Source organism: Carcharhinus amblyrhynchos, chromosome 16, assembly GCF_965287045.1.
Source record: "Carcharhinus amblyrhynchos chromosome 16, sCarAmb.v2.hapA, whole genome shotgun sequence".
Classification (NCBI taxonomy): domain Eukaryota; kingdom Metazoa; phylum Chordata; class Chondrichthyes; order Carcharhiniformes; family Carcharhinidae; genus Carcharhinus; species Carcharhinus amblyrhynchos.
This window is the reverse complement of record NC_137339.1, coordinates 32,264,029-32,290,221: the sequence shown is the minus strand read 5'-3', so window position 1 is coordinate 32,290,221 and position 26,193 is coordinate 32,264,029. Positions and strand designations below refer to the sequence as shown.

Below are 26,193 nucleotides of genomic sequence, written 5' to 3'. Positions count from 1 at the left end.
TCTACAAACTTCAATGCTAAAATAAATTTCATACAGATCCCTTCAGCACGCCACATTAAAAATCTCAAGCTTTTACTGCTGCAGCATTTAAATTGATGTTTTTTGAAAGGTTTATTCCATATGCTGCACTCACATTAAAAGATTGTGCCATATGTAAATGGCACTGGTTGGGTTCTGTGACTAAGTGTATTTTCCTTCAATCATTATGATGCAAGTGGAACATGTTAAAAACTGTAATATGTAGATTACATTGCTGTAAGCTTGAAACTCTCTAATGGGATTTGTGTGCCTTGAAAGGGTGCATGATACACCATGCACTGCATGTGCACTGACAATAACTAATGTACTAAGAAGAACATAAAATGCAATTTTGTACAAATTAACTTGGATTGTTACTTAGACTTCCAAAGGTCACCTTATTATGAATAGAAATATTTCCAGTGTTTTCTTTATTAATGGTATTTATGAAAAAAGCAGTATTTCAGTCAAACACCCCCACGGCGTGCTGTGGCTTTAGTCTGTAGGTGGCTTCTGGTGTCTTTCATTTTTCTTGTTTTTCTCCTCGCTCCCAGTCTGTAGCTCTCGTCAGTGCAGAAGGTTCTCCCTATTCCAGCTGCATGTAAAGCTGACTGTTCTCTGCAGCACTTTTGCCTTTTGCTTCCCTTGGGATGTTGGGTTTACAGCCCCTTGCCCAATGGGTCTTGAAATGGAGGCAGTGGCAGTGTGCATCCAAAAATGGTGACACCATTTTGGCGCCATGTCAAGCCCTCTCTCCACAGGTGGTTGAGGGCCTCAGCAGTTTGTCCAATTATATCATCCTGACTGTCCAACGTTTGTTGGATTTTTATCCTGGAAGCAAGTAGCAGCAGTCAGTCTGGAAAATTTCCAGCTCCCACCTTCCACCTTGGGAAAGTCCCCACGAGGATGGGTATGGGTTGCTGTTGGACTAAACAAGCCTGGAAAACCATTTAGAGACCATCTAATGGGCTACTGAATGTGGTGATGGGCTTCTTGAAAGACCCGCCTCAATGCCACGGGACTTCATTCCATACAGAAAGGCCCTCCAGCTTTCAACCCTCACATACCCTCAACCCCACACACTCCTCACGTCCAATGCATGCCATCCCATCCTGCCCACCCACCCCTCTGGCCCCTCATGCCCCCATGCCAAGCTATGCCAATTCACTGATTATACATTATATAGAAACAATGAATGGTATAATGACAGTAGGATGTATAAAAATAAGCTTGAAAGAGACAATTAATTCACAAAATTACTTTTTACTACAGCCTGATAAAAATGTCAATCATCCAGACCCTTTGAAGTTTCAATAGCAGAAATTGCAAGCACTTGAAAGATCTTTCATTTGTACTCTCATCCAGCCGATAGAAAAGGCAGCATTCCATTAGCCTTTTTCATTATTTTCTACATCTGTTTCTGACATTTTAATTGTTTATATTCATGGAGCCAAGTCTCTTTGAACACCCACAATTTCTAACGGTTTACCATTTTAAAAGCACTGTGGTCTATTCTGTCTCAGTTCAAAGTAAACAATCTTACCATTGCTTGTATTGAAGTTTATTTTCCACGGTTTTGCCTGTTAGTCTATCAATATCCCTTTGTCTCTTTCTTATGCTTCCATCCACACTGCCTATCTTTGTGTTATCAGTGCCTTGTGATATATCTCTCTCTCTTTCCCATTAATAAATATCATAAATAGTTGAAACTCCAACACTTTGCCAGATCACCAGCAGTCATATGCTACCAGCGAGAGTACCTGCCCATAATCCTGACTATCTGTCTCCTGCTGCACTGCCACTTTCCTAGCCTAGTCAATAATTTGCCTGCAATTCCACAAACATCAACTTTAGTGAACAGTCTGTCATGAGGAACATTATCATTTGAACCTTGTAAATCAGAAAATATTGTTGAAAGAGGGGTGGGATGTGTGAAGGAGGATTAGGTCTGAGCATATCATCATCTTGAATAACTTCAGTCCCACCATTGCCTACAGGTTCAGCCATGGACTATTTGGTAATGGTGAACATTGTCTGCTCCTTAGGGGGAAGGACTGGCAGCTGTGCCTGTTCCCCAATGGTTAGGTGCTGCTGGCTATACTAATGTGCCACTATGTCCCAGGAGAGAGAATGAAACAAGGGAATGAGATATAATATGGGTGCCACATCTGAGTTGCTGGAAGTATTTGCAAGCTGTGAAGTTTTGCAGCTACTTCAATGATGCTACATTTAATAAAACACAAGGTAAAGGAGACTCCGAACCAGGTCCTTGCGTCCCTACCTTGCAGAGACTTCGGAGAACCTGCTGTGGAGCGTCAGCAAAGAGACAGATGTAGTGATGCTGCAAGCACATCTGCACTAACGTCATATCATTTGCATTCAAACAGCACTGATTAAGGAGCAAAACACTTCCATGGTGAAAGGGAGACTGCATCTTACATTTCCTGAATTGCTTAAATTCTACTGTGTTGTCAAGAATGGTGTGTAAATGCAAATGCCCATTCCCTTTTATTAAAACACACCATAGAGGTTATTAACACACTGTAGATGTTATTAGACACCTGGGCCAGAATTTTCCGACCATTCATGCTAATGTCTCATCCTGCTAAAGTGAGCGGAGATTTCTATGGAATCCATAGAATCCCTACAGTGCAGAGGGAGGTCATTTGGCCCCTTGGGTCTGCACCGACCACAGTCCCACCCAGGCCTTAGTCCAGTAACCCCACATATTTACGCTGCTAATCCCCCTGACATTAGGGTCACTTTAGCATGGCCAGTCAACCTAACCCGCACATCTTTGGACAGATTTGGCTTGCTTCCTAATTCTCCAACTTTGCTGCAGCAGGAATGGGCCGTAAAATCATGCCCCATATCAGTGATTTTCACAAATTCACCTCTAATGCTGGTCAGGTAACAAACTTTGGGTTGAACTGCTTTTTTAAAAAAAACTTTGCATATCTGCAGGCCACAAATTGTCAAGCTATTTATGCCCTGTTTGATGTCTGCTGCTTAGATCCTGAGTTTGTATTTGGAAATCTTCAGTGCTTTAACATGCAAATTGGTACAGTTCAAGGTAAAACACAACTTCCCTTTCAAATATATTTGTGACTTTGTCTCCAACGTGCTCCAAAATGAGCGGGACTTCCACATTTGCAAGTTTGTCCAACCAAGTTCAGAGCACAATTGAACTAAAGATAACATTGACTTTTAGAAAACTTCAAATATTTCAATAAAACTTACACAAATCACCTGAAAAGCCAATGTCTAAACCAAATTGGAAAATAGTTTGTGGTTTTAATCAGCATCTCCATGAGTGTCAAGCTAACTGAAATGACAGTATAAACATTCTCAACTGTTTCCTCTTTTAACATTCTTAAATGTATTAAAATCATAGAATCCCTACAATGCAGAAAGAGGCCATTCGGCCCATCAAGTCTGCCCTGACCACTATCCCCATAACCCCATGCATTTACCCTAGCTAATCTCCCTGACACTAAGGGGCAATTTAGCATGGCCAATCCACCTCACCCACGCATCTTTTGACTGTGGGAGGAAACCCACACAGACGCAGGGAAAACATGCAGACTCAACACAGACAGTGATCCAAGGTCGGAATTGACAGGTCCCTGGCAGCAATGCTAACCACTTTTTCCTTGTAATGTATTCCCCATCTTCCAGTGTACCTGGCCACAATTATGGTGGTTAAGGAAAGGTGTGTGGCATGCTTCTTGGTCACGGTCATTGCCCACTGGTGATGATTGCCTACAGGCTACAGAATGCCAGCCCAGAGAGAATTCCCTGTTTCTCTCCTCTTTCTTGCAATCAGAGAGACTGGGTGTGATTTTTACCGCCCGTTCACTCCATACTCGCGCTGCAGCAAAGTCGGAGAATTAGTGGCCAGACAAATCTCACTGGCATGAACGGTAGGAAAATTCTAGCCACCAGGTTTTAACCAGTGCGATGTAGATCTGAGCTGAATATCTGTGGTACAATATTCAGCAAAGCACCATAGCATGTCTCCTTTTTTCTCAGTCTGAAACAGTCATGGATATATATTGAAACCATCTGTTTTCAAGTCTCCAATTTGCTGCTGTTGTCTCTGAGTGCATGTTCTTAAATGTCTTAGTGATAAACCATTATGGTTAAAGATTAGCAAATTTACTCTTTCTGTCACATCCCTTGGAGCTGTTGACTACTTGCTGGGTAAAATTTCAAGGATACTCCCTGGTATCTTGCCTATGGTTCAATGCTCTCAAAGTTACTAAACATCTTGGTCTTTATGCATTTGTTTGGCCAAATAATCATACTTACCCCCAGCATGAAACCAAAACATGTGGCTATTTTTAATTGAGCATCATTGCACTCAGTAAACAAGAATATCCTCATCTTTCAGTAACTAAGCTTGGAGGGCCGAAAGGCCTGTTCCTGTGCTGTAATTTTCTTTGTTCTCTGTGGTATACCACGTTCACGCGCTGTGCTGTGAATCACTGGAATGCCAGCCTATTGTAAATCACATCTTGCTTTCGGGACCCATCTAAGATGCAGTGCTGGCCAGAAGAAAGAAACAAGTTGACATCATCTTCAAATAAATCAGATATCCCTATCTCTAGTCACAATCACTGGTCAGAGGGGGACAGGTGGAAACTTCCCTGATAAATATTGCTGCTTCGTATTGTTGAAGTAACCAATCATACAGCGAAACACAAAGTGAGAGTAAAATGTCAATCAAAACAAAAAGGTGCATATAAATTGACAGCAACATTCCTATATGCTTGAATCAGCCAGTTTCAACAGTGTATTCAGCATGGTCACCACATATCCTTTGGCTTGCCTTCTTATTCTGGGCCAGTTTTGGAATATATTAAAATGATGTGTAGGCGATTATCTGAATATTCAAATAGTCTTTGAAGGAAAGGCTTGTTTTCAAGCGAATAATAATGTACAGTGTGTGGTTTCATGCAGTAGGAGGAGATCTTTACAGACAGGCGGAATAAAAATCATTTGTACAATTTGGCTTTTGGAAAATGCGGTTCACAATTTGGAGGTCTATGTGAGAAATGTTTTTCACATTCTTTGAAGGCTGGAAACAGCAGCAAACAACCGCTAGTAATCTCATTGGCAAGCTGGCGGACTGGGTGATTTTTGTGCTTGTTTTCTTAATTAGACGTAGCAACCATCATTTTCTACACCTCATAGTCAAATCTCCTCTGACAGAGAGGAAAGACTGATTCTCAACTATATAAATAGCATTGTGAGATGGACAAACTAGTATTTTAGCTTGACCAATAATGGGCAAGAATACTTCCTTTTCAATTATTTGTGCAAAAACTATTTTTCAGAACAGAATTTCTCCAAAGCGTCAAGGCTAAAATAACTTGCAACAGGGACTTTACTTCTCCTGCTGCATAGCCTGCCTTTATTGTACAGGAATGTTACTTCTCTAAATTCTTCTTCCTTTGCACATGCATCAAGGGCGCTGCAGTGCATACAGCAAGGTAATTGGAAGTCAGTACACAGCAATCCAAGGTCATTGGGTCGGTTGTAAAAAGAAGCAGTCAGCCAAAATAGCAAGCTAGTCTTCTCTTTGTGAGCATGTTAAATTAACAGAATGGCGGTGTTTCCCTTTTAAAATCTTTTCTGTACAAATTTTGTTTCATAGTCAAAATTCAAATCCCTACATTAGCAATGTTGGTGGTCAACGTGTTTTATCTCCGTCTGCAGTAGAGTACGAGTCAATAGAAAGGGGAATGTATTGTGCAGGATCAATCCAATATGAAGCATTAAGTTTAGAGGACACTCTTTAGGAAAACTGATAGACTGAAAAGAGGAGACGAGCTTATTTAAATTTAAATATTCAGAACTGACTAATGAATATGTATATTAGAATTATTTTTCAGTGTGCTGCAAGCAAAAAATAGACTTTCAATAGAGATTTGGCAAAATACAATCTGTACCCGACCACTGTTTGTCAAAGATATCGGGTCATAATAGGAATTCAACCCCATTTATACTCCTGATACTGGATTGTCTGCATCGACCACCAGTGAGAAAGCTGGCACAGTGTATTTATCTCATCGCTCAGAAATATCTCAATGTACTTCATATCAAATTACTTTTGAAGTGCATTGACTTTGGTTGCATAGATAAAGTGCTAAAACAGCTAATTAGCCATGGAACATAGAAAGTTTACGACACATAAGGAGGCCACTTGGCTCATCGCGTCTGCACTGACTGACAAATGAGCCACCCAGCCGAATCACACTTTCCAGCATTTGGCCCATAACCCTGCAGGTTACAGCACTCAAGGTGCATATCCAGACACTTTTTTAAAATGTGTTGAAGGTGTCTGTCTCTGCTACCCTTTGAGATTGTGAGTTCCAGATTGTCATAACTGGCTGGGCGTTAAAATAAAATTCCTAATCTCTCCTCTAATCTTTCTATCAATCACTTTGTCAATGGCCTCTAGTTACTGACCTTTCCACTAAAGTAAATAGGCTCTTCGCATCCATTCTATCCAGAGTTCTTACAATTTTTCACATCTCAATCAAATCTCTTCTCAGCCTCTAAGGAGGGCTTCCCAGCCTATCCAATATTTCATCAGCTGCAATTTTCCAGTCCTGGCAACATCCTCAGAAATCTCCTCTGTGCCCTCTCTAATGCAATTATGTCCCTTTTGTATTTCAGTGACCAGGACTGCGCACAGTACTCAAGTTGTGACCTAACTGATATTCCAGCATAACTTCCCTGCTCTTATAATTCTATGCCTCGGATAATAAATGTGCCTTCTTAGCCACTTTATCAACCTGTCCTGTTACCTTCAGGGAACTGTGGACATTCACTCCAAGGTCGCTCCTCTCAGCACCCTCCTGTTTATTGTGTTTTCCTTTGCCTTTAACATTGTGGGATGGCTTGCGGGAAGAACAAACAAGGTTGTGGCTTGAAAATGAGGCCACTGGCACCCTTTCCTTCAGGGTTCCTTTCATCCTGACTAATGTTTCCGCTGTGAATTCGCATGTAAGTTCAGTTTGGAGATGGGTGGAAAGTGCTGATGCTGCACCACTGTGATGCATGGCTGCTTCATGTGTAGTCTGCTGCAGAAGTGAAATCTTTTTCACTCTTCACTAAGTTTGTTTATAGCAAAAAAAAAGAAGCTGTACAGAAACCAGATTGCTGAGAGCAGAACAATTGCAAAGGATCTATAGAATGTTGGTAGCAGTAGCTCCACAACCACTCTGTTATTACAGCTGACATGGAACAACCAGCATTTAGTCATTCTGAGAATTATTAGATATCGTGGGAGAGGCTAGAGAATGTTTGACTGGCCATAGAATAGCTAAACAGTCAGAAGAGATCATACAGGGAGTTGTTGGAGACCGAATGGGGGGAGAATGAAGCTAAAAAATCAGGGACAGTCACAAAGCATGCAAAGAGATCAATGAGGCCTGGGGAAGAAAAGGGAAGAGGATGATCCAGCAGAGAGAAAGAGGTAATTGGGCAATCGTAGCATCGAGAGGAGGTGCATCCCAGAGCTCCAATGTCCAGTGGAGGGTGGAGGAATGGGGGCGGTGGGGGGGTGTGGACAGGGGCAGAAAGCTACCCCAACTCTGAGGGGGCATTCAGAATAGAGCTCAGTTCCCGCCCAAAATGGGGAGACTTTTTTTTGAGGCTGGCTGGGATAAGGTGGAAGGGCAGGATTGTCACCCAAGGCCTTGGCCACCCGAGCACGGATTTGAGCAGGCAGGTTCCCGGGAGGTATCTCATCCATTCAATTTCCACCTCCACACCACACAGCCGAGTACAGAGTGAGCTTACTAAAAAAAAACACATCCACATAACAGTTACAGAGGACATCATGATGACCCGCACGATGAGTAAGAGGAGGAAAAAAATTGACAAGGAGATGAAGACAACAAATGGGATTGGACAACAATCACCCATCACCAATGCTGAATCGAAAAAGAGTGTACAATACACAGTAATGGGAAAGACGCAGATAACAAGACTCCCAGATGCCGTAATAACCTCTGCAATGGCAGAGCCTTACACTCCTCCGACGATAGCAAAAACAAGACATGGAAGGGTGATAAGGTTATAAGGCCTCCAGACCAGCTGAACCTATGAACTCAGACTTAAAGAGGAAAAACAGGGTAGTAATAATGATGCAAATACTTGGGGTAAACTAGAATAATCATAGAACCATACAGTGCAGAAAGAGGCCCTTCGGTCCATCGAGTCTGCACCAAACACAATCCCACCCGGGCCTACCCCCATATCATACCCACTAATCCCTCTAACCTACACATCCTGGACACTAAGGGGCAATTTCTTAGCATGACCAATCAACCTAACCCACATTTCTTTGGACTGTGGGAGGAAACCAGAGGAAACCCACGCAGACACAAGGAGAATGTGACCTGAGCCGGGAATTGGACCCTGGAGCTATGAAGCAACAGTGCTAACCACTGTGCTACCGTGCCACCCTTGAATAATTTGAATTATATTGGGTAAAGACTTGGGGGAGATGTAGTATAAGAGTCTGGCAAGTACAGAGTTAATATGAGACTGAGTACAATAACAGGCACATAGTGATATAAGAGAACAGATGGCTTTCAGTGAGGAGTCACTCCATATTGTCACATACACAGGCAAGCATGGAGAGCTCCTAGTTTGAACTCTTTACTGTATTTACATCTGCATAGTACTCATAGTTAATGAATACACACAGTTAGCCTAGTTAAGACTTCAAAAACTTCATTAAGACTGACCAAATGATATCCAACACCTTGCAATATGCACAAGGCTTAGCATGCTCTGAATAACTTTGTCAAGCTGGAAAATTCCTGCTCAAAGTGAGACTTTTAGCAAAGAATTTGGAGTATAATTGTGTGTTGAAAAGTGAATAACTTGAGTTTATTTTTATTAATGTCTGGATCTGCTTGTAATACTGCTGATCTTGTGGTTAGCTAAAAGGAAGGTGGAATGGTATATAGAAACCCTACAGTGCAGAAAGAGCGCATTCAGCCCATCAAGCCTGCACCTACAACAATCCCACCCAGGCCCTATCTCCTTATCAGCAGGTATTTACACAACTAATCCTCCTGACACTAAGAACAGGATTTTATAGCCTCACTCAGGCAAGATCATAAAATCCACTCGAGGCCAACAGGGATTTTCGATTCCAGGGCAGGCAAGGTGGTAGATTTTCAGCATAACGGTCAATTTAGTCAATCAACATATCCCACACATCTTTGAACTGTGGGAGGAAACCAGAGCACCTGGAAGAAACCCATATAGACTCAGGGAGAATGTGCAAACTCCACACAGACAGTGACCCGAGAATCAGATTTGAACCTGGGTCCCTGGCGCTGTGAAGCAACAGTGCTAACCATTGTGCCATTGTGTCATACAAGACTACAGCAAAGCTGGATGGGCCCATCAGTGAACCGGGTGGGCTTTCCTTGTCCTTTTTCAGATGCGTTGCACAAAAAAATGAAATTTGACAATAAGTGATGAAGTTCTTTAATATTTTGTGAACTTATCAATGGTAACGTAATTGGAGGTCTTAAATTGATGAATTTTAATTGATGTAATTGTGTTTAATTAATGTAATTCCAAGGCTTTGTTGGTGTAGAATATATATTTAAGGTTGGAACACTGTGTGGAGTACAAATGGCCAGCCAGAGTAAGCTGAGAGATGATTATCAGAGTTACTAGGTTAGGGGTATTCATGATAGAACAGTGTTTCAAGAAGCTGTGATTGTATGATAATAAGCTTTTGATTTGAATAGCTTGAAGTTTGTAGGAATAAGAGAAGGCTGGAGGCAATGAATAATTCTCAGATTTTGAGATCCCAGGCAAGAATGAGCTATGAGTAGAAGCTGATGCAGTTATTCTTGATTTTGACACAGTGAGGATGAGAGAGTCTGTTCAGAATAACATAGTTTGAGTTCAACTGAAACACCAGAGGAATGTTCCGACGCACAATGGCCACGGTGGTATCAATCAGTGGAGGCCCAGTGAAGAAAGGCTGTGACAGATACAGGAAGCTTGCAGACGGAAGATGAGACAGAGAGGCTGCTCTTCAAATGAAAACCTTTTCCCTGTACCCTGTCAGAACTACAAGAGGTTTATCCAGAGCAGCATTTCCGTACTTCAGAGCAGTATTCAACTCGGAGGAGATTTGGGCTTCATGAGAGAATGTTGAGATGCTAAGAAAGATTTAGCAAGGAAGTGGAAGCCACTGTCTAACACTGACATGCTCGGATCCAGTGAGGTGCAAGTGCCTGCACTTGGAAGATGTTAGCAATGTATGTGACAGTACAGTTTCCCAGGTGTTTTCATTCTTGTGATTCCTCAGGTACTTGTCAGCTACACAGCAACTGCAACTGCTGGCCCCTGAAGGTGACCCTGTGGGAGACATAAGGGAACATAGTGAGAAGAGATCAGTGCACTCCACAGATGTCTGCTATTTAAAATAATGAGATGACAGCCTCTGCAATGACAGCTGGTTGCATGGCGAGCATTGGCATGCATTCCCTGAACCTGGAGATGTTGGAATATTTTCACTCTGCCTGTGGTGAAACCCCATTTCTATGTCTCCTGTGGATGGACACTCTTACTATTTGAAGTGCTTGTTCCTTGAAGCGTGTGCAGATCACAAGCTGTGCCTGCCTTCCTCCCAGGCATGTTTTCTCTGCTTTGTGGATGTTCCTTCCCCATTTTGCCTGTAAAGTGAAGAACAATGATTTTAGTGCAAGATCTCCCCCTCTGCTATAAGTTTTCACTCAATGATGGTATTGCAGACTGTACTCCAGCCCCCTGTCCAGCGTCAAATAGGCTCTGATCCATGTCTATGGGCCAGAAAGGCACTACAGCATAGCTCTCTCTCATGGTGACCAGCCTTCTGCGTTCCCTCTCCGTGGCACACTGGTGACTGCTATTTGGGAACCATATAATGTTTGACTTCCCCGTTACTCTCTGCCAGAGCTTAGGAGCACAGCAAGAAGTCTCAAATCACCAGATTAAAGTCCAACAGGTTTATGTGGGTTTTAGCTTTCACAGCACTGCTCCTTCATCAGGTGAGTGGGTATCCCTGGTGTTGTGAGACTTCTTACTGTGCCCACCCCAGTCCAACACCGCTATCTCCATTATCAGACCTAATGAGGTCATTGAAGTACACCCAGGTTCTTCGGACAATTTTTCAACTGCTGAATTCATTGGCTGCCTCTAGCCATGATCAGTCATGTTGACCTTCCATGACTACTGGGATAAAAATGTACTTGTGGGCTGTAACTGCTTCCAACATTACCTACATCTGAAACATGCTTGGTCCTCTCTGTCTACTTCCCTCACACTGCTTCAGCCATGTTTATGTAGATGATTACAGTAAGAAGTCTCACAACACCAGGTTAAAGTCCAACAGGTTTATTTGGTAGCAAACTCCACTAGCTTTCGGGGCGCTCCTTCATCAGATGAGTGGGAGATCTGTTCACAAACAGGGCCCAATGAACAGATCTGGTGTTGTGAGACTTCTTACTGTGCTTACTCCAGTCCAACGCTGGCATCTCCACATTATGTGGATGATTGGCTGCCTCAGTTACGTCTGCCACTCATCCTTTATAGTGGGGCTGCTTCACTGCTGAAATGCCTCCCTTCTGCCTGTACTTCCACTAATTGGGCAATGAACATAACTTATTGCTGACAAGGAGACTCACATCTGGAAATTGTATCGGACTCACATCCTCCCATCAATGCACAGCTGGGACCAGGAAGTTATCATGATGCTGGGGTCCTGTCCCAGGACTTGAAATCCTCTCCTCAAAGTGTGGTTCAGCTAATGAGGGATCAGAAATTATTAATTCTTCAGGATGGGCAATTAGGAGGATATAGGTGAATGGATGGCTCAGAAAGGAGTTGATAGGGATGGTTCACAGGAGCTCATTGATTTGAAGATGAATTAGAATAGGAGAGTAAACAGAGTACAGGGAACTTGTAAATTAACAGGAAAAAATGATAAGCTGGTAATGTTGAAAGAAACTAGAATGCTGTGAATGTAGCAGGAATGATGATAGTTTCTTTAAGAGCAGTTGGTGCTAGAACATGGCCAAGGTTTTCGGGATACTCAAGGCCATGCGGGGTAATTCATTAAAGTGGTGTACATAGTCCCTGTGTACATAACAGCAACATTACAGGGATATGGCCATGCAATAACCTATACAAGTGATTATGGTTTAGGCTAGAACTTTCATTGCAATGGCATATTTGAGAACTAATGCCAGCTTTTAAACCTTATAAAGTACATATTTAAAGGCAATGTAAGTAGTCGGTCAGCTCGGTTGGCTGGACAGCTGGTTTATGAGGCAGAGCCACACCAATAGCGTCCTATACCAGCTGAGGTTATTTATGAAGACTCTGCCTTCTTAACCTTGCCCCTCCTCTGAGATGTGTGATCCTCAGATTAAAATCACCACCAGTCAGCTGTCCCTGTCAAAGAGGAGAGCAGCCCATGGTCCTCTGGAACTATGGTGACTTTACCTTGTTCACCTTTTCATAATGATGAGTCAGAGTAAAATGTTCATTTTGAGGGGAAGTAATTTGGGATGAACATAGCTTGAAAATATAGCATAGGGCAAGGATAAGGAGGGGATGTTATGACATCCAGAGAGCAAAAGCCCAAATGGGTCTGGCCGGGAGAAAACTTGATGTTGGCCATGAGTCCAAACAGAGTGATGTTCTTTAGCTGGATGTGCGGCGCTTCAATATTATGTGGGCAATATTGCTAAGCTGTTGCCTGGAGGCTTACAGAAGTGATCAAAGTGAGACCTTAAAATGGCAGAATTGGCAAACTAAATGCATAATGTTAAGCTTCAGTTCACATCTTTAATCCATGTCAGCACTGTGCTGACTAATCTCAGTATATCAATGACTGTTTCATCAATTCATTCAGTGCCTCAGAAAGCAATAGCCCTTCACTGGAACAACAGTGACTGCAGGTCACTTTATTGCATCATTCAGAGGGTTGTGCCCATATTTTTCACATTCATTTGCTTCCTGTAGCTTTTTTCTGTCAAATCAGCAGGAAATAGTCAAAACCTAACTTCATCAGAGATGAGACTGTATTTGAGATTCTCGTCCAGTGATACAATAATTAAAGTTATTGTCATGTTAATGTGGAAAGGGCCGATTAAAGATGAAAGCCTTTGTAAATCAGTTGTTATATTGAAAGTACAGAAAGTGCGGTGTCTTTAACTATGTACCTGATTAATGTGAATTTGTTAGGTCCCTTCTGAAGTACATTTAACAAGTCAGGTTTAATTAATTTGGGATAGTGATGCATCCCTTGCCTAGTTCATTCATCTTTGGTAATGGAACTGTTTAAAGAGTAAATGGAAGCAACTTCCCTTAACTGACTGGGAGATTTCTTTCACGCAGCTAACACACTTAAGTAAGAATGTGATGATAAAGTGGACTGGGGACTGAGAGGTATATTCAGCATTCTTTGCAGTTCATGAAGAATGGTTATTTCATTAATTGATGATACTGTACTGAATGTATTTTTTTAAAAAAAGGAGAAGCTTCCAGTCTAAGTTCTCATGGGACAGAGATAAAATACAGATTTCCTGAAAGGTTGAATGTGTTTCAGTAAGGGCTGTTAGAGCATTTCTTTGACAGGCAGCTTAAGATGGAAAATGTACTGCTTAAAATTAAATGTCTCCAACTTCTGTTTGATTGTCTTTCTTGTTAGTTGTCAATCACATCACATCACCTTTATCAGTCCTATTTTTCCACTTCCTTTTCTAGTGAAATTTGATGACTGCGCTGGGAATCAGGGCATTCACTATGGAAGCAGTGACCCTGACTTCAAGGTGGGGACAGATGGCACCTTGTATGCAGCCCGCTCAATGCAGATCCCCTCAAAGCAAATAAAGTTTGCAGTGACTGCCAAGGATGCCGGGACCCAGGAGAAATGGGAAACAGTCATCAAGCTGCTAGTAAAAACACAGGGAAACACAATGCACGATGCACAGAAGGTATTAATGCCATTTATTCTGAAGACATTTCTTAAAATGCCGATACAATAGTTGAATGTTATATTATGTAAATGACTTCTGATGTGGTGTGTTGAATAATATCTACCAGATGTCTATTCGGCTAGAGGCTGACTGATATTAAAAACGGGTTTGCCGTTAAGAAGTCTATACCAGCTGGCAGAGTTAGCTTTCTGCTGAGTGTATGAAAGATGAATGCTGGTGGTATTTCATACACATTGGTTTCCTACTTCTATGGCTGACTCAAAACGGCAGTCGCCATTTTGAATGAAATTTAAAATCGTGATATGTCATTTTTATTTGAAGTTTAAATGCTGAAAAATGATGCAAAGCAAAAGTCAATTTTGAGATTCTCGCTCTTTCATTTCACATCTGTCTATTCTGATTAACTTTGGTTTTTGTTGGTTAAGTCTGTTGAATTAAAATGTTCTAAGTATTGAATACACACTTCAAAAAAAATTCTGTCATGAGATATGGGCGAGTGGCTTGATGGACCATTTTAGGGGGCATTTAAGAGTCAATCACATTGCTGTGGGTCTAGAGTCACATGTACGCCAAACCAAATAAGGGTGGTAGATTTCCTTCCCTGAAGGACACGAGTGAACCAGGTGGGCATTTATGATAATCAACAATGTTTTCATCATTATTAATTCCAGATTGTTATTGAATTCAAACTTCACCATCTGCCATGGTGAGATTTGAACCAGGAACCATGGAATATTACTCTGAGTCTCTGGTTACTCATTCAGTGACAGTATCACTATGCCACCGCAAGAAACATTCAGAGGGACGTGCAATTTTTGCCTTTGTGACATGGTTAATGGATACCTGATCATCTTGAAAATCGTCTGCAGCCTGGCATCCATTGTACCATATAAATTACTCGTTAGAAGTATCAGTGTCCAAGAGGTTCACTTCAGCTCAGCGATGAAGCAATCTTATTTTTATTGCTTAATCTCTTGGTTCTATTAATTGCAGTTCACCAGTTTCTGAAGTGTGTGCTCCCAAAGTCAAACAGATTTATGTGTAGGACAAAAAAAAGGCTTGGACTTCCCCATAACTAGATAGCTCACACACTGTCCACAGAATCTGGAATTTAGCAGCAGATCTTTTTGAAATGGGATGAGTCGTAAAATCTGAATAGGTTGGGGAACTGTGTAGATCTTTTGGGTCTAAAACTTAAATGCTATTTTGTAGCATTTCTCCATTTGAAGTGAGTTCTGCGTTGTGAAAGTATTTTTCTCCTTAAAGTGTACAATGGTTGCCCAGCAAAGAGATGAAGCCAATTCAAGAAGAAGTATAAGGTCTTTTCAAAGAGTTCTTGTTAAACAGAAACCTTTTATCCACATTAAAGATGCTTGGGTGGTTGCAGAATTTTTGCAAGGTCTGTGCTGACAGAAGCAGATGTCAACTTGTGATGGAATCACCAAAAGCATTCTGTTGGTTTAAAAACAGCATTCACAGCAGACACTCGGAGCGAGGAAGAAATATGTTGTCCCAGCTTTTTTTTTAATCTCTTTCTGAACATGGATCATAATACCCAATGGTTTGACATATATGTTGATTGTCCCTGTTCTTCAGTCAGAAGAACAAATCTTGGTTAACTTCCTTTAGAAACAAGTTGTACTTGGTATTGCAACAGTTCCTTGGTCTAAAAAATATAAAATAAAATATTGTGTTCAATGATTGGCACTCTATTTACGTTTATATATTTTATATTCCTACTTATTGATGATGGAAGCCCATGGCAGTAATTTTGATCGAGTTGTTTTTCAAACCATAAAAGACGGTGACTGAATATTTAGAAATATTTTTATTTGTTTTAGTTTATTTTGGTCATTTTTTTTCAAATTTAAGTATACATAGAATTCACTCAGTAGATTTAAATGGAGCTTGTGTTCCTTATAATTATTTATGATTAAGCATAACTATTGACTATGAAGTGTTTACCAGCCTCAAACTAATTCTGTCATCATATTCACAAAATATCACATTTGTATATTAAATAGGATGCAGTGTCTACTGCACTTTGAGTATGTTTTATCTTCCAGTTCCTCCTTCCACCATATCAAATTATGACTGAAGTCATTAGATATCGAGATGATATCCAGACTTCCACAGAGTGTCAGAGCCACTGCTTGGTCAGTTGAGCAGAAAGTGTGGTTGATTTTTTTGACTTGATTTGATTTTGATTTATTCTTGTCACATGTATTAGTGTAGAGTGAGAAGTATTGATACTTGCATGCTATACAGACAAAGCATACCGTTCATAGAGAAGGAAAGGAGAGAGTGCAGAACATAGTGTTACAGTCATAGCTAGGGTGTAGAGAAAGCTCAATTTAATGCAAGGTAAGTCCATTCAAAAGTCTAACAGCAGCAAGGAAGAAGTTGTTCTTGAGTCGGTTGGGACGTGAGCTCAGACTTCTGTATCTTTTTCCCCGACAGAAGAAAGTGGAAGAGAGTATGCTGGGGTGACTGGGGTCCTTTCCATGTCCGGGAATAATACTCGTTGGTTGGGATTTTCCAGTCGCACTCGCCCTGAAACTGGAAAATTCCACCCATGGCCAATAGAGACTTGCATGGCCCACACCCCTCCCCACCCCCCACCACCACCACCACCACCACCACCACCACCACCACCACCCCCCCTAGCCTGCCCTTGGCAGGCATGGTGAGAAAGTTCTTCCCCCTTATGTCTGTTAAAATTAGTTTGACCATCACCCCAGGGCAAACTGAAGAATGAGTGCCCATGAAGACTAGATTTCAAACTGATATTTCTGTTCAGAGTCCCAGCATATTAATGTTGTGACTATTAATTGTTTTTATATCTCTTTTATATATAGTCATTGTTGGTTTGGTTATAGATATCAGCTCTGGTGCATTATGTGTTGCACCAAATGAAATGAAGATTGGCTTAAGAAAAAATATTTCAAAGATAATGTAAATATTGACTAATGTAACCTTATTTTGGTAAAATCGATGACTTTGTGAAATAATTCTGCTCCATTAGGAAGTGGTAAATTGATGTACTTGTCATTTCAATCATGACTGAACTATTTGATCTGCTGTGGAGTGGTCAATGAAAGCAGTTCAAAGTGATCAGGCAGCACCTGTGGCTCATTCAGGCGACAAAAGAGGATTTCCTCCTCATGAAAATGACATTCCCTGTCAATCGGAGTACTTAAAGAGGTCTGGTCACACCTAGGGAATCTGAATCAATCAGGGTCAATTCCTTTTGTAGAATGGGGTTATCCTGTGATTTTGAAGGTGTTCAAGTGTTCAGAGGTCATGTATATTAATTGACCAGCCAACTTCAAAGGTTTTAGAGAGCACAGACAATGATAAAGATTTTTAACAAAAAGTTGCTAGAAATCGCATGTTAAGTGTGATCTTCACATGTTCTAGGACAAGAAGAGGAAGTCCAGCCATGAGACCTCCATCTCAGGGGAGAGCCCCAAGGTCAACCCTCAGCCCAAGTCCCTTGGGGGACTCTCCCTCTGCAGCCTTGTCGTGGCAGAAGGGCACAGTTACCTCCTTGACCTCCTCCCCCTTCACAGTCTAAGGCACATGGCGGACTTTCTGCTGGGGTATTGGGAGCGTGGCAGGAGACCAGAACATCTGGTCTCAAATGTAGTCATTAGATTTAAATGAATATTCATCAGGATATCACACACTCTGAGCAAGAACCTGCTGGGGGCCAGCACAGTAGGCCTGGAAACTCACAATGGGTTTGCAGCCCATCGAGAATCCTGTTTTGCCTTACTGCACAATTCAATGGACCACCACAAATCCTGCCTGCTGCTAGTGGCCCCAGAGAATCGCCCCTGTGTTATACAGTGCTTTAATACAAGTGCATAGGGAGGAGAACCTGTAAAAGAATGGAAAATATTTATTTGAGATTTTACTTGACAGGAGTAATAAGGCTGACCAATGTCTTCTGAAGAGAAATTATAATCGTATCAGGGGATTGCTTCTGATGCTGAATGTTAAATTGGGATTTCTCTTCTGTCGTTTAGGGTATAAGTTGCCTACACAATAGTGTTTGATCAATATACTTTTTAGTTTGATTGTTACAGTAAATGCTTTAAAATTTGAACCCTTATTGTGTGATCCTGTTAGTTGATTAGTGGAAATTCAAATGTCCTTTTAAACCTTTAGCAGTCTCATAGACATCGTAATAGTGCATCAATGAAGTAAAATCTTGCATTCAGGTATATTGTAGGATGTTTGGTAGAAGTTAGAGGTCATGTGAATGCTACCCAGACCATGGTAATGAAAGAGCAAACTCTGGGTGGGATTTTCTGCCCCTTCCCATATGAAGGTACCACCTGGGGTTGGTTCCCCGGCGGCAAGTTGGGCAAGCCATGCAAAGTGCTGGAAACTTCACCAAGACAGGAAGCTCCCGCCAGTGGCCATTGGAAGGATTCAAAGTTGATGAAGTGGAAGTATTGGATAAACTGTTGGTACTTGACAAGGCCCCAAGAGCGGATGAGATGCATTCAAGTATATTGATGGAGGTGAGTGTGGAAATTGCAGGGACTTTGACCATAATCTTTCAGTCTTCCCTAGACTCAAGGAGGATAGAGATTTGATACCAGAGGATGAGAGATTTGCAAATATTATCTCCTTGTTCAAAAAAGGCTGTAAGGATAAGCCCAGCAATTACAGACCAGTCAGTTTAACTTCAAGTGGTGGTTTTTTGGGATAGAATTTGTCGTCAGATGGAAAAGAGTGTGTTAATTAGGAAGACACAACATGGATTTCTAAATGGAAAATCAGGTTTAACTAACTTGCTGGAGTTTTTTTGAAGAGATAATAGAGATTGTAATTATGTTGCCGTGGTCTGCATGGACTTTTAAAAGGTATTCGATACAGTGTTATGCTACAGACGTGTGCGAAAAGTTATAGCCCATGGAGTGAAAAGGACAGCAGCAATGTAGATACAAAATTGACTGAATAATAGGAAGCAGAGTGTCATGGTCAATGAATAGTTTTTTCTGAATGGAAAATGTTTGTAGTGGTGTTCCGCTGTGATCTGTATTGGCCCCCCTGTTTTTTCTTGATATATACTAATGGTCTAAATCTTGGAGTCCAAGAAACAACTTCAAAGTTTGTGGATGACACAAAATTGGGAAGCATTTTAAACTGTGAGGAGGATGGCATAGAATATCAAAAGGACATAGACAAGTTGGTGGGTTGGTCAAATAGTTGGCAGATGAAGTTCAATATGGCGAAGTAGAGGTGATACATTTTGAGAAGAAGAATATAGACAGACATCATAATATAAAGGTATGACTCTACAGAAGGTGTAGGAATGGAAGGACCTGAATGTTTATGTCTATAGATCATTGAAAGTGGCAGGACAGGTAGAGAGGGAGAGCAATTTGGAAAGCATACAGTATCCTTGTCTTTATTAATAGGGGTATAAGGTACAAGAGTCAGGAGATTATGCTGAACCTATAGAAGAAACTAGTTGGACCTCAGCTGGAGTATTGTGTACAGTTCTGAGCGCCACACTGAGGAAGGGTATGAACATACCGGAGAGAGTGCGGAAGAGTTTTACAAGAAAGGTTCCAAGGGTAAGAAAATTACATTATGAGGATAGATTAGATTGATTGAAGAAGCCAACGCTGTTCTACTTGGAGAGGAGAAGGTTAAGAGGAGATTTGATGGAGGTATTCAAAATCATGAGGGTGATGGACAGAGTAGATAGGGAGGAACCGTTTCTGCTAATAAAATGATCACGAACTGCAGGATACAGATTTAATATGGCTTGCAGAAGAAGCAAATGCGATGTGAGAAAAACCTTTTTTACACAATGAATGGTTCAAGTCTGCAATGCATTGCCTGGAAGGCAGGTTTAGTCGAGGCATTCAAGAGGGCATTAAATGATTATCTGAGTAGAAACAATGTGGAGGTGTACGTGGAAAAGGCAGGAAAATTGCACTAAGTCAGAATGTTCATGTGGCGAGCTGGCACAGATGAATGGCCTCCTACTGTGCCATTACGATTCTGTGTTTCTGTCAAAACCTTTCTGGCAGGCTGAAATATTATTAGTTATTTGACTGTTTTAGGAACTTGGAGAACAGGGAGCGATAAATGCCTTAAAAACAGACCTGTATCCTGCATAAAAAAATAACAGATATAATCACAATGAATGAATGGCATGGGAGGCACAGGTTGAATTTATGTGGAGGCAGATTAGTAAACTGAGATAGCAATGATTTCTTGGTCCAAGAGATACTTTATTAAGCACTGAATCACATTCAAGCTGGTACAATCTTGAATTGTGATGCGAATATATGAACAAAAATCCACATTTGATTTTACTGCATTGAAGTACTGTGCCTGCTTTCTCCCTAATTTTGAATACCGAATCCACAGCAGGTCACATAAATGATGGTGCGGCACAGTGGCACAGTGGTTCGCACTGTTGCCTGACAGTGCCGGGGACCAAGGTTCAATTGTGGCCTCAGATCACTGTCTTTGGGGAGTTTGCACCTTCTCCCCGGGTCTGCATGCGCTTCCTCAGGGTGCTCTGGTTTCCTCAGCTCAAAGATGTGCAGGTCAGGCTGACTGTCGATGCTAAATTGACCCTTAGTGTCAAGGAATTAGCAGGGTAAATACAGGGGTTATGGGGTAGGGTGAGATTGTTGTCGGTTCAAGCTCAATGGGCCAAATGGCTTCCTACTGCTCTGTAGGGATTCTATTAATCTATGATTCACAATTTTGGGGAAAAAGCTTTGCTGCTTTAGTCTAGGTATCTTCAAAAGCAATGATAATTATTGTATAAATGCAACTGTTCCAGTATCCAAGTTGACTTGTACGTGATAATTTCAGACCTATGTGTCAATTAAATAAGTGCTAACAAACTGCATCAAGTTGTTCAACTGTAATATTTTGATTTATATTCCTATGTGAATTATCTTTGATTTTGACCGACTGCCAGGGCTGTTTTAATAACTGTTTTCCTTAAGTCAGATCTGAAGAGTTTTGTGTTTTATTTCATGGACAGGATGAAAAGAAAAATGTGCCTCCCGAGCCTTCAGAGCAGCTTGATGACACACTGTTTCCATGGCGCCAACGGCAGAGCTCCAGTGGGCTGAAACGACAGAAGAGAGATTGGGTCATTCCTCCAATCAATGTTCCAGAAAACTCCAGAGGGCCCTTCCCCCTCCAGCTGGTTCGGGTAAGCAGTGGGATAAAAATGATTGAAATGTTTGTATGTTTGCACACAAATTGTTTTCTGAGGAGAAAAAATATTCTAAACTTGACAGCAAAAATCGCTTAGTCTTATACAAGTGGAGTGTCTCAGTTTAAGTTTAGTCATTCATGTCACAAGTAAGTGTCCATTAACACTGCAATGAAATTACTGGGAAAATGCCCTAGTCGCCACACTCCAGTGCCTGTTCGGGTACACTGAGGAAGAATTTAGCATGGCCAATGCACCTAACCACCACGGCTTTTGGACTGTGGGAGAAAACCAGAGCACCTGAAGGAAACCCACGCAGACAGGAAGAATGTGCAGACTCCACACAGACTGTGACCCAAGCTGGGAATCGAACCTGGGTCTCTGGCATTATGAGGCAGCAGTGCTAGCCACTGTGCCACCATGCTGCCCCACTACCAGCATCTTGGGGGTTATCATTGACCAGAAACTGAACTGGACTAAACATATCAATTCTAGGTCAACAGGGGCAGGTCAGAGACAGGGAATCCCTGCGGCGAGTGACTCACCCCCTGACTCCCCACAGCTTGTCTACCAACTGCAAGACAGGAGTGTGAAGAGATATTCTTGCCTTACCTGGATGAGTGCAGTTCCAACAAGAAGCTCAACATCATCCAGGACAAAGCAGCCCACTTGCTCAGCGTTCCATTTATCACTTCCAACATCCACTCTAGCCAACACCAATGCACAATGGCAGCTGTGTGTATCACCCACAAAATGCATAGAACAACTCACTAAGCCTCCTTCGACAGCAGCTTTCAAACTGTGACGTCTACCACCGAGAAGGACAAGGGTGGTAGATTAATTGAACACCACTCTCTGCAAATTTCACTCCAATTCGCTCACCATCCTGAGTCGGACCCCTATTCCCATTCCTTCACTGTCACTGGATCAAAATCCTGCAACTCCTTCCCTAACAGCACTGTGTGTATATCTACTTGGACTACAGTGGTTTAATAATCAAAAACAGAAAATGCTGGAAAATCTCAGCAGGTCTGAGAGTAACTGTGGACAGAATATAGAGCCAACTCTGAACTCTGCCACTCACACATTCTGATTAATGCTCATCACTGTGCCATCCATGGAATGAGTAACTTGTATAAATGCTGTATTTTGTTTGAGATGGCTCTCTTGCATGAGCTTTTAGGTGTCATCTAAGTGGCATTTTTTTTGGAAAGCAGCCCATTCTTCCCTGCTAATATCCTCAAGTTGAATCCATTTATTCCATTCATTTCCATCCTTGTTTTTCTTACACTGATTCTAATCTGGAAATAAATGTTAGTTTAGCTTTTTAATTGGAGTAAATCTGTAATAACTGCTTGCACTTACTTAACGGCTCCTCACTGTTCAGATACATTTTGTTTATATAAAAACAGAATACTCCAAATACTGAAGATCTGAAATAAAAGCAGAAAATGCTGAAAGTATCTTCTGTGAAGAGAGAAACAGAGTTAATATTTCAGCTTGATAATCTTTCATCAGAGCTCATGAACTAGAGACTACCACTTAGATGGTACCTAAAAGCTCATGCAAGAAAGCCATCTCAAATAAAATACAGCATTTGTACAAGTTCCTCATTCCATGGCTGGCACAGTGGTTAGCACTAATCAGAACGTGTGAACAGCAGAGTTCAGAGTTGGCTCTATACTCTCTCCACAGTTGTTGTCAGACCTGTGAGATTTTCCAGCATTTTCTGTTTTTGGTCCTTAAACTGCTGTAGTCCAAGTGGTGTAGATATACACAGAGTGCTGTTAGGGAAGGAGTTGTAGAATTTTCATCCAGTGACAGTGAAGGAACAGCAATATACTTCCTTCTCCACAGATGCTGCAGGTATGTTGAGCATTTCTGCTTTTATTATGGCTGGGAATTTCCAGCCCTTTCTCTGTCACGATCTTATGGTCCCACCAAAGGTGACCCCCTCCACTCCCCCACCATCCTGGGTTGAGCAGACACACTACTAGCGAGCAACGCACATGGCCATTGACTTTAGCAGGACCGGAAGATCCCACCAAGCCATCACCACCATCAAGAAACCTGCACAAGGGGCTGGAACATCCCAGCGTATGTTAATTTGTTTAATCTCAGGACGGATATTTGAGGAAAATTATGACGTACCTTGGATCATAGAAAGGAAAGAAAAATGCTTAAAGTTGGCAGGGCCTGTCACTCAGGCTTCTGTGTAAAATTAAAGTGAGGGAACATTTGATTTCTTTATTCAAAATAAATATAAAGTAAAATTATAGAATTGCGGAGAAACATAATCAGAAGTTTGGAAGTTCAGTGCAATTATCTTACTTTTAAAGGATCAACCATTTATGGGATTTATGAATGCCCAAAATTTTAAATGTCAGCTTGAATGTATCCAAATGAATTATATTCAAGAGAATCAAATTGGAAGTGACTCACTTGTCCTTGTGTCTACTCATTTCCCTACCTATTCAGAAGCGCCTAAACATTAGTCGCTACCTTCTATCATGGCTTGACTTTGATGGAAGGGTTTTTTTTTGTGGAGAATCACTGGTGTAAGCCAGCAGCTAACAACCCTGTAGCAGCGGATGCCAGTGATCTGAAACAAATGGCCTCACACATTCGTTCTTTGTGCCATATAATGTTGTGAATGGTCAGAGAATTCCAACCATAGTCTTGTAGTTTTAAATCCAAACCTCTTCGATTTTCAACACGCTCCTTCTGCCCTGACATCTCAGAGTGAATCTTCTAGTGTTCTTTGAAAGTCCCGTCACTTTGTTTTCTGAGCTTCCTTGAACTGACTTCCAGTCGGAATACCAACTCTGGTTACTCCTGGGCTCTTAAATTTCTAAAGGTTTTCTTGTTCTCTTGCACTCTCTGACATCTAGTTGCGCAGAACTTCAACAATTTGAACATTGGAAAGAATAAAACCACTGAATTCAGCTGCTGTGAAAATCTCTGTATTCTCACTACCTTTACCATGCCCTACCTTGGCTACTTGTTCCAACTGAATCAAACAATGTACAGTCTCAGGGTCTCACTCAATCCTGTGATGAACTTAAAACCCTCGTCTGCGATCTGAGTATTTACTTCCTCTGTGCCACTGTTTACTTCTGCCCTTACCTCTCACCAACCATTCTTGAAAAAAACACCATCCACTAAGTGGAGGTGGTTCCTCAAGGCAGAGTTAGATGGATTTTCACTCGACAAGTGAACCAAGAATTATGGGGGGGCAAGGTGGAGTTGAAGCCACAACTAGATCAATCACAATCTTATCAGATGGTGGAGTAGGCTCGATGGGCCGAATTGCCTATCCTGCTCTAAACTTCTATTTTTTCTTGTTTATTGGTTATTTTATGATTCATTCTGCAATAATATCTAGGTTAGACTTTTCACTGCCATTCTCAGTTTCAACTGTCACAAATTTGAACCAATACCAGCCTTTGTCACCAAGTTCTAATCATGCCTTCTCTACTCTTGTTTGTTTTCCTTTGGTATAGTGATCTGATTTATTATCGTCACATGTATTAATATAAAGTGAAAAGTATTGCTGCTTGTGTGCTATACAAACAAAACATACTGTTCATTGAGAAAGAAAGGAGAGAGTGTAAAATGTAGTGTTATAGTCATAGCTCGAGTGCAGGGAAAGATCAACTTAATGCGAGGTACGCCCATTCAAAAGTCTGACAGCAACAGGGAAGAAGCTGTTCTTGTGTTGGTTGGTACTTGTCCTCAGACTTTTGGGATCTTTTTCCCAACAGAAGAGGGTGGTAGAGAGAATGTCCAGGGTGCATTGGGTCCTTAATTATGATGGCTGCTTTTCCAGGGCAGCAGGAAGTGTAGACAATGTCAATAGATGGGAAGCTGATTTGAGTGATGGGCTGGCTACGTTCACAACCCTTTGCAGTTTCTTGTGGTCTTCCATACCAAGCTGCGATACAACCAGAAAGAATGCTTCCTATGGGGCATCTGTAAAAGTTGGTGAGTAGCTGACATGCCAAATTTCCTTAGTCTTCTGAGAAAGTAGAGGTGTTGGTGGGTTTTAACGGTAGTGTTGATATGGGGGAACCAGGACAGGTTGTTGATGGTCTGGACACCTAAAAACTTGAAGCTCTCGACCATTTATACTTCATCCCCATTGATGTAGACAGGGGCATGTTCTCCACTATGCTTCCTGAAGTTGATGACTGTCTCCTTCATTTTGTTCGCATTGAGGGAGAGATTATTGTCATTGCACCAGTTCACCAAATTCTCTATCTCTTTCCTGTATTCCATCTCATCATTGTTTGAGATCCAACCCACTATGCTGGTGTCATCAGCAAACTTGAAAGTCAAGTTAGAAGGGAATTTGGCCACTCTGTCGTAGGTGTATGAGGAGTATAGTCGGAGGCGGAGGGCACAACCTTGTGGGGCACCGGTGTTGAGGATGATTGTGGAGGAGTTGTTGTTTATCCTTACTGATTGCGGTCTGTGGGTTAGGAAGTTCAGGATCTAGTCACAGAGGCAGGAGCCAAGCCTCAGGCCATGGAGTTTGGAGATGAGTTTTTTAGGAATAATGGTGCTGAAGGCTTAGCTGTAGTCGATAAAAGGAGTCTGATATAGGTGTCTGTTATCTAGGTGTTCCAGGGTTGAGTGCAGGGCCAGGGAGATGTGTCTGCTGTGGATCTGTTGCAGTGGTGGGTGAACTGTAGTGGATCCAGGCTATCTGGGAACCAGAATTGATTTGTGCCATGACTAACCTTTCAAAGCACTTCATAATGATGGTTGGCAGAGCAATTGGATGATAGTCATTAAGGCATGCTGCTTGGCTTTTCTTTCAGAGGAGGGTGATCTTCTTGAAGCAGATAGGGACCTCAGATTGGTGGAAAGAGAGTGCAAACATATTGAATTCAAAATCCTCATTCTCATAGCTTTAAACATCACCTCTGCTAT

General features: G+C 41.7%; 1 protein-coding gene across 1 annotated transcript in view; it reads left to right on the top strand.

Annotated features, from left to right (window-relative positions):
- Positions 1-26,193, top strand: part of LOC145353946 (cadherin-4-like) — a 608,947-nt gene that overhangs the window by 350,235 nt on the left and 232,519 nt on the right. The window contains exons 3-4 of the mRNA XM_080204964.1: positions 13,819-14,048; positions 21,082-21,255. Of these exons, the coding sequence (XP_080061090.1) occupies positions 13,819-14,048; positions 21,082-21,255 (404 nt within the window). The remainder of the gene's footprint in view (positions 1-13,818; positions 14,049-21,081; positions 21,256-26,193) is intronic.